At 33.2% G+C, this 10,087-nt stretch overlaps 1 protein-coding gene across 1 annotated transcript; it reads left to right on the forward strand.

Moving 5' to 3' along the window:
• On the forward strand, positions 5,193–5,573 carry LOC107636339 (uncharacterized mitochondrial protein AtMg00810-like). Its single transcript, XM_016339858.1, has one exon. The coding sequence runs from the start codon at positions 5,193–5,195 to the stop codon at positions 5,571–5,573; it is 381 nt and encodes a 126-aa protein (XP_016195344.1).

The raw sequence follows: 10,087 nt of genomic DNA on the forward strand, positions 1-10,087 counted from the left end.
TGTTTGAGAGTTTGTGAGGTGTGAGAAAGTTCTCACATAGTTGTTTATTCATAGAGTCGGTATGGAAAACACTTTCAATATTGTGTGGTCCGATCCCAAGTTAGATGGGAAACTTGATTATAGTTATTGGGAGACTTTGATGTCTACCCATTTGAAGGCCCAGAACCTGTGGAATTTTATTGAACTGGGTTTGCAAGGAGGAGCAGATGCTGCCCAACAAAAGAGAGATCAATTGGCGCTATCTTAAATTCATCAAGAAGTAGATTATACGGTGTTTGGCAAAATAGCAAATGCCAAAAGTTCAAAGAAAATATGGAACATGTTGAAGTTGTCATACAAAGGCGTAGATAAAGCTCAGAAAGCAAAGCTACAGTCTTTCAGAAGAGAATACGAAAGGTACGAGATGTCTAGCTCAGAAACTCTTGAGTAATATTTTACTCGTGTTACATATCTTGTCAATAAAATGAGAGTCTATGGAGAAGATATGCTCGATAGCAAAGTGGTGGAGAAAATTCTTCGCACCATGCCGATGAAGTATGACCATGTGGTGACTACGATACTAGAGTCCCACGATATGGATACCATGACGATTGCAGAGTTGCAAGGAACCATGGAAAGCCACATCAGTAGAATACTAGAGAAATCAGAAAAATCAACCGAGGAAGCCCTGAAAAGCCGAGTGAATTTAAACAATGTTGCAGCATCAAGTCAAACACAAGAAGGACGAGGTCGTGGTTTTAATTTTCAAAGTAGAGGCAGAGGAAGTTTCAGAGGTAGAGGTTGTGACAATTGCAACCAAGTAAGTTACAATAATTTTACACCACCTAATAAAGGAAGAGGTAGAATGAATTTCAGGCCTGTTAACCAAGGAAGAGGTTGAGGCAATTTTTATAAAGAAAGAACTAATTTTAACTGCTTTCATTGTGGAAAGTATGGACACAAAGTAGCAGATTGCAAATTTAAAATTGATGGTTTTCAGTGGCTAAGAGAAGGGGGTTGAATCTTAGCCTCTTTTTCACTTAATAACACTTGCTGGTCTTTGAAACAACTTCTGGAGACTTTTTTATTTTTGTCTCGTACCCAGCCACGAGACTTTTTCTTTTTATCTCGTGACCTGGCACGAGATATTTTTCAGTTTTATCTCCTGTGCAATTGAAACAGAAATGGAGTAGAAGAAGGAGAAAATTACACCAAGATATATCCTGGTTCAGCTGCTAAGTGCAATGCAGCCTACATCTAGTCTCCATCACAACAATTATGGAATTTCACTATAATCATCCTTGATTACAAACACCAATTCTCCCTAGGAAATACCCTTCCTATCCGGGACAAGTCCAGAATCTAAACCCCAATCCTGAACTTGACTTGGTTACTGCCAAGCTTTCAACTGCTAAGTGCTAACCCAACTTGCAAGGGGATTCCCACAGAATCATGAAACACAAAACAGATGTACAAAGGACCTCTAAGGACATCTATGACTTTTTATTTTAATTTTGTGCACTCTGCCTTTTTTCGCTCTATGGCTTTTTCTTACAAGTCTCACTATTTGTCTTTTTCTGAGACTCAAGACAGACAAAATTAAACAGAAAATTACAAAACAGAAAATATTGAAGGAGAAAAACTTCTGTTAGCTTAGGTAGCTATGAGAACCATGTGCCTTGCACTCTCACTCCTTGCTTCAAGCCCTGGCTGTTCTCCCTTATATAGAGGGGGAAGCCTCCACGGTTGAAACCAAATGAACCAAGCTAAACTTCTCCTTCTTCATGCAAAACTGGTTCGGCTAGAGAGAGAGGAGAGATAACCGAATGCTAAAACCAACATGCAATTACCTCTGTGTCTTCTCTTTACACCAATCTTCATCAATCCGAGCCATCCAACTTGACTTACACTCCAAGAAGGATCCGTAGCCCTTGATGCTTCTTGATATATGACAGCTCCTCCTGCTCCACTTTTGCTTCCTCCTTCACGTAGCCACCCTATCTACCTTCTGTGATGAGTGAACACAAAAGCAGAGACGAGCCATCCCTCTGAGATCTTCTTCCTCTGACCGAAATCTCCTTTTTCCATTTTTGGTATGGAGAGGTTGAGCTTACTTCACCAAATCTTACCTCCTTTGGTGAAGATCTCAGCCACAACACACTTTTTATTTTCTTTTTCTTACCATCATTACAATGGTCTTGTTGCTTGCTTCTTCTTCTCTATGGTAGCTTGCCATAGCTTCCATGCTTTCTCTGTTGAAATGACCGAAAGAGAAGAGAATAGAGAACGTAGAAAGAAAAATTAAAATTACTTTCAATGAAACTAAGAGAGAGAATGAGAGTGAATTAAATTTCCACTTCATTTATTTGCTGTGTAACGTGTAGTATCATTAAAGCCATCAAATTACTTTTCTCTTTCTCTTTCATGTTTCCAATGCAAGTTTAATTCAAGTTAATTAAATTTGAAATCCATCCCAACTTGAAGAATGGGATCCGTTGGAAGCAATGAACTTTGCTTTCTTTCATTATTGGTTTTGGACCAAGCTTTGGTCTTGTTAGCAAAGTTTCAAATGGGCTAGTAATAATAATTCAATCTGGCCCAATCAAGAATAATAATTCAGCCACACTTCTTCAAATAATTTTTGAACTAATGCTGAATGTAAAATTCATTTTGGGCTTGCAACAATTTTTCTTTTCTTTTCGGCCCATCAGCAAAACCTGCACAGCAAAATTATTTTAATTAACATATATGAATTGAAATCAAATTAATAATTTTGCAATTAATCATATTAATAATGTTTAGTCATCACTAATATTACTTTAGATTTTTTCACACTCATCAAAAATAGTGAATAACAATCAAGCACACGTTGAAGAAAATCAGCATCAAAATACTGATGATAATTCGGGTACTCAAACTTTATTTTTTACAAGTAATTCATGTGCTGAAGGTGAAATTATATGGTACTTGGATAATGCTTGTAGTAATCATATGTTTAGTAGAAAGGAGTTATTTTCTTCATTAGATGATTCAGTTAAACTATTATTGAAGTTTGGTAATAGTACAAAGATCCCTATTGAAGGAAAATGACACATACCAATTAGATTGAAAGATGGTTCTCTGAGTTATATTTCTGATGTTTTCTATGCTCCTGAACTTGATTACAATTTACTGAGTATGGGGCAATTATCTGAGAAGGAATATAAGATGATAACTTATCGTGGATATTGCACTGTATTTGACAATAATTGAAGGTTCATTGATAAAGTAAAGATGACTTTAAACAGAATGTTTTCGTTAAAAATTCAACATGTTAATCCCTCTTGCATGAGATCTGTGATACTTGATGATAACTGGCTGTGGCACATGCGGTTTGGACATTTTCATTTTTTTGGCCTAAACTACCTGTCAAGGAAAGGACTTGTTTCTGGCCTACCACGGATTCATATTCCCAATTGTGTTTGTGAGATTTGTCAACTGGGAAAGAAGCACAAAGATCCATTCCCTACAAGAAAGTCATGGAGAGGCAGAAGATTACTTGAAATTGTGCATTCAGATCTCTGTTCTGTAGAAATTCCAAGCAACAATGGTAGCAGGTACTTTATCACTTTTATTGATGATTTTAGTAGATATACATGGGTATACTTTCTGAAGCAGAAATTAGAAGCATGTGATACCTTCAAAACATTCAAGGCGTTTGTCGAAAAACAAAGTGGCTATAAAATTAAAATTCTCAGAACAGACAGAGGAACAGAATATCTTGCGTGTTCAGAATACTTTAAGCACACGGAATTAAACACCAACTAACAACTAGATATACTCCTCAACAAAATGGAGTTGTTGAAAGAAAGAACAGAACCATCATGGATATGGTCAGATGCATGCTCAAGTCAAAACAAATGCCTAAAGAGTTTTGGGCAGAAGCAGTCACAACAGCAGTTCATATTTTAAATAGGTGTCCAACAAAGAGTGTTCGTGATAAAACTCCAGAGGAAGCTTGGAGTGGAAAGCGGCCTTCCATCCATCATTTTCAGAGTCTTTGGGTGTATTGCTTATGCCCACGTACCAGATCAATTAAGGAAAAAGTTAGATGACAAAGGCGAGAAGTGTATCTTTATCGGCTATAGCACAGACTCAAAAGCATACAAGTTGTACAATCCAAAAACAAAGAAAGTAATCATCAGCAAAGACGTGACGTTCGACGAGAAAGACATGTGGGACTGGAACACAAAGACAGAAAAGTAGCTGACTATAATTCCAAATACATGTGATGAAGTAGAAGAAAGGCAACCAGACACAACCAAACAACCAGAATCATCTAGAAGATCACAAAGAGAGCAGAGACTACCTACTAGATTAGCAGATTTTGAAGTTGGCAATGACAACGATCCGTCCGATATAGAAATTATAAACTTTGTTCTATTTTCAGAGTGTGAGCCATTGAACTTTGAAGAAGCCTCTAAAAATAACAATTGAAAGAAAGCAATGGATGAGGAGATTCATGCCATTGAGAAGAATGACACATGGGAGCTGACAAATTTACCAGTAGATAAGAAGCCGATTGGAGTAAAGTGGGTTTACAAGACTAAGTACAAACTCAATGGTGAAGTTGATCGTTTCAAAGTAAGATTAGTTGCTAAGGGATACAAACAAAAGCCAGGTATCAATTATTTTGAAGTATTTGCTCCTGTGGCAAGATTAGACACTATTTGTATGATTATTTCACTCTTGGCTCAAAATAAGTGGAAGTAACATCGAATGGATGTTAAGTCTGCATTTCTAAATGACACTTTAGAAGAAGAAGTGTATGTTGAGCAACCTGCAGGATATGAAGTTCTTGGAAAAGAAGATAAAGTTTACAAATTGAAGAAAGCTTTGTACGGGTTAAAGCAAGCACCAAGAGCGTGGTATAAGAAGATTGATTCTTATTTCATTGAGAATGGTTTCAGAAGATGTCCGTTTGAGCATACTCTTTATATCAAGTTCGTTGAACCTGGAGATATCTTGATCGTGTGTCTTTATGTTGATGATTTGATCTTTACTGGGAACAATTTGAAGATAATTGCAGAATTCAGGAAGGCTATGATAAAGCACTTTGAAATGATTGATATGGGCTTGATGTCTTACTTTCTTGGCATTGAAATGGTTCAAAGAGATGATGGTATTTTTATTTCTCAGAAGAAATAGCAAATGATATTTTGAAAAAATTTTAAATGGAACATTCAAAGCCAGATCCTACTCCAGTCGAAGAGAAGTTCAAGTTACTAAGAGAAGATAAAGAAAGAGCAGTAAATCCTACATATTACAAAAGTTTGATTGAAAGTCTAAGGTACTTGACTGCGACTAGACCAGGTAATGTGTTTGGAGTTGGTTTGCTTAGCAGATTCATGGAGGAACCTTGTACCAACCATTTGCAAGCGGCAAAAAGGATTCTTCGATATATCAAAGGTACTTTAAATGATGGTATTTATTATGAAAATACTGATGAAGTGAATCTTGTCGGTTACACTGACAGTGATTGGGCTGGAGATATAGAAACAAGAAAAAGTACTTTAGGATTTGTATTTTATCTTGGTTCTGGTGCAATTTCATAGTCATCAAAGAAGCAACCAGTAGTAGCACTGATAAACCACTATTTATGGTTTATCTTCTATTGAATTTAGTGGATTTTATCAACTATTCGTACACTTATTCATATAAATTGCATGGTTTTATAAATCCTTCCTAATTTTGTGCTGTGATTGAAAACATATTTTTTTGGCCTTAAAATTGCCAATTTTTAATCTTCTTTTATTACCATTGATGCTGTGATACGTGCGTTAAGTGATTTCAGGTTTTCTAGGGCAGGAATGACTTAGAGGATGGAAAGAAAGCATGCAAAAGTGGAAGGAACACAAAAAATTAAGGATTTCAGAATCTAGTAGCGACGCGCACGCATGGACGATGCGTACACGTGACTGGTGCAGCAGACAAATGACACGCACACGTGGCTGACGCCTACGCGTGGCTAGTGAAAAGTCCAGCGACGCGTACGCATAGCTGACGCGTACGCGTGACAAGCGTCACGTGCCTCAGTTACGAGAAAATGTTGGGGGCGATTTCTGGGCTGCTTTTGACCCAGTTTTAGGCCTGAAAATACAGATTAGAGGCTGCAGAGTGAAGTTGGAAGCATCAATCAATCATTCACTTTTCATTCATACACACTTTAGGTTTTAGATGTAGGTTTCTAGAGAGAGAGGCTCTCTCCTCTCTCTAAGTTTTAGAGTTTTTAGTCTTATTTCTTCTTAAATTCAGATTCTCATCTTACTTTAATTTAGTTTCTATTCTACATTCTATTATTTTAGCATCTTAGTTTATCTTCTCTTGTTGATTTCTTTATTTTTCCAATTTAGTTTATGAGCTCTTCATGTTAGATTCAATTTTCTTTTAATGCAATTTGAGGTATTTCATGTTTATTGCTTCTTTCTTCATTTGTTATTATTGATTTCTTGCAATTGTTGGTCTTAGATTTTACATTCTCTTATTACTTTTGTATGCTTTTATTTTGTGCCTTCCAAGTGTTTGATAAAATGCTTGTGTGGAGTTTAATTTAGATTTTTATGTTCTTGACTTGGATTAATTATTTAGAGACTCTTGAGTTATCAAAAGTCTTTTGTTGATTGGTGATTGAAGATTGCCGGTTAGCTTGAGCTTCACCAAAGCTAGTCTCTCACTATGAGTTGACTAGGACTTGTGAACTCGAGTTGATTGTATGCACTTGACCTTCCTCCATTGGTTAGAGGTTAACTAAGTGAAGGCAATTCACATTTACCATCACAATTGACGATGATAATGAGGATAGGACTTCTAATTCTCAATCCTTGCTAAGAGTTTTCTTAGTTATTAGTTTATTTTTCTCGCAATCTATATTTTCTTGTTCCTTATTTCAAAAACCCCAAAAATATACTTTCCCATAACCAATAATAAACTATACTTCCCTGTGATTCCTTGAGAGACAACCCGAGGTTTGAATACTTCGGTTAATTTTATTGGGTTTGTATTTGTGACAAACAATCTAAACGTTGATTGAGGTTTAATTGTCGGTTTAGAACTATACTTGCAACGCGATATTTTTGTGAAAATTTTTACCGACATTTTTCCTCCGTCAAGCACTCTCTACAGCAGAAGCAGAATATATAACAGCAGCAAATTGTGCAATGCAAGCAGTTTGGCTAAGAAGAATTGAACAAGAAACAAAGTACTCCAACAAAAATATTTTGTGATAACAAGTCAGCTATTACATTTTGCAAAAATCCAGTATTTCATGGAAGATCGAAGCATATTGATATTCGAGTTCATAAAATCAGAGAATTGGTAAATGAGAAAGAAGTTGTGATCAAGTACTGCCCAACTGAAGAACAAATTGTAGATATATTTACAAGGCCATTAAGACCAAGTTATTTTGCAAGTTGAAGAAGATGTTTGAAATGATAAACTCTACAAGCTTGATTTAAGGGAGGCAATGTTAGAAAATTAAATTAAGAATATTCAAGAAAGTAGTACAACTACAACATACTAGAACATTGAAGAAGTTCAAAATCAAATTGAATTGGAATTGAATACAAGTTGTACTCATCATCTTCATATTAGAAGAATGAAGAATCATGAATTGGAAGTTTCTGATTAAGAATTTGAAATAAAATTGAACAAAAAATTGACTAGTCAAAGTTTTTACATGTTTCTTGAATTATTACGATTAGTATTTAGTTATTATAAGAATTATTATTTTATTATAAAAATTTGTCTATATAAAGACTTCATATGTATATATTGTTATCTATCTTTTCATGAACCAAAATACTTAGTGTTTGTTTTAAAAAATTTTCTTCTTATTATTATAAGTGTTAGTAAATTTAAAAAATAAAAAATATGATAACATCATTTATATAAATAGGTGATTCTAGGATCGATTAAGTGTGGTATTCTACTTACAAGATTGTTTAGGTACAAAACAACACACAGAGACGTAAATTCAGAACGACGCAAAGACAGTAAATCTAAAACGGTAATAATATAACGGTGGTCCTTGAAGGATTGAACACAATATTTAATTTGTGCTGCTTCCTTCTTGAAGTTTGTGTACAATATACGTGCCTAGATGTGTGCCACTGCTATTGTTCGAATGGGAGGGGGATAACAATTAAGTGAATTAACAATTGAGAAATGATAAAGTGATATATTAAAGTTTGTTGGATTTTAGACTCTTAGTCTTATGTTGCATATGGGCTAGACTTAAGATTTCTTTTTTATCAAGACCAACAAAAAGTTTTTTTATAACTTCTATTTAATTTAATTTTTTCATAACAAAAAATTAACTTTCTACTATTATGATAAGTTATACATGTAAATTTTAATCAAATAATTATAATTATAATACAATACTATTATAAAAATTATAATAAAAGATTATAATTTAACATAATAATTAATAGAATAAAAATATAATTTTTTATTTATATTTATATATTTTATATATTATTTTATTATAATTCGATTATTTCGGTTCAACGGGGCTTAATTAGCTCTGCTCTTACTTCTTCATTCTTCTCAGGTTTATGACTTCCATTCACCATGCAATTCCTCTGATTCCTCAAAGTCACTGACGCACTTCCATCTTCACAACCTTCATGTGCTTCTTCAATTTTATACTGCTCTCTTCCTTCTTTGCCACCGCCACTTACTCCATTTTTCTTGTTCATCGCCTCATTCTCAGCTTCATCAAGTCCTTTTCTCAACCTTTTTTCTCCTCGTAGATTGATGCCTATCAAAGTTCAACATAGATAAGGTCAATGTTCTCTTTTGTCCAAGATTTAACCCAGCAATCGAGTCAGTTTTAAATTTACCATTCAAAAGACCAATTAGGTTTGTAGTATTAAAATATAATCTTGTTTGTCAGTTTCCATGCGTTCCATATCATAACGAAATTAACCGCTTTCCACGTCCTTCTTGTTTGATCGATCTACTGATGAGTATAGTTGCCAAAATATCTCCCGAATTATAAATATAAATATAAAGGAAACTTCTATGATGTTGATAGCAAAAATAAACATGTGATGATGTCCTTGTGTGTCACTATAAAAATGCAACCCGTGGCTATTGATCTCATTAATTGTTACGGAGTAACTAATGAACTAAGTTCCCGTTCGTTGTTTGAAGAGAAGAAAGTCTCATTTCTTGCGGCTAGTTATTAAGTATAATTATATGTTTAATTAAATGAGGTATTTGAGCTATTAGTTAAACAAGAAAATGAATATTAAATTCATATAGTGTACTAAAAAAGTTACAAAAACTTACTTTATTATTTGATAAATGACGCTAGCATATATTGGAATATAATTGTGAAAAAATTTTAGTTTTATTAGATACATATAGAGTTTATAAGACAAAATTGATTGATAATATTTATTAAATACTAACTACGTCAATTAACTAAGTTTTTTTTTTCCAAAAAAAGTTAGAACTTAAAAGTGAAATTCAAATCCACAATTTCTATCTTAGTATGGAGAGATTATGTCATTTGAGTTATAATTCATTAACATTAACTAAGTTATTATTGAGTTAAATTAGGAAATCCATTTTTTAGCCAAAAATAACTTTTTATTTTAAATATTAAATATTAAATTTTAAATTTTAGAGTAAAATATATTTTTTGTCGTTAAAATTTGCTAAACCTTTTAAAAATATACTATTTTATTTTGTTTCAGAATTTTTCGATTTACATCAAATATATCACTGATGATTAATTTGTCAAAAAACTTAAAAGACCAATTCAGCAACAATTTTACAAAAAGAACTTTTAACATAAACAAATTAAACATAGTTATTATATATTATTGATGGATTAATCCTAAAATTTTTAAAAATTTAGTTGTAAGGGTATATTTGATGTATATTAAAACAAAATAAAATTTAGAGATATTTTAAAAAGTTTTGATAAATTTTAAAGACAAAAAATATATTTTATTCTAAATTTTAAATTATAAAATTTAAATTATAAATCTTAAATTATAAGAATAAAATTCTAAATTATTCTTAAACTCTAAATTATCCAAAAAAAATTTTGCAATTA

The sequence above is a fragment of the Arachis ipaensis genome, chromosome B04, assembly GCF_000816755.2.
Source record: "Arachis ipaensis cultivar K30076 chromosome B04, Araip1.1, whole genome shotgun sequence".
In the NCBI taxonomy this organism is placed as follows: domain Eukaryota; kingdom Viridiplantae; phylum Streptophyta; class Magnoliopsida; order Fabales; family Fabaceae; genus Arachis; species Arachis ipaensis.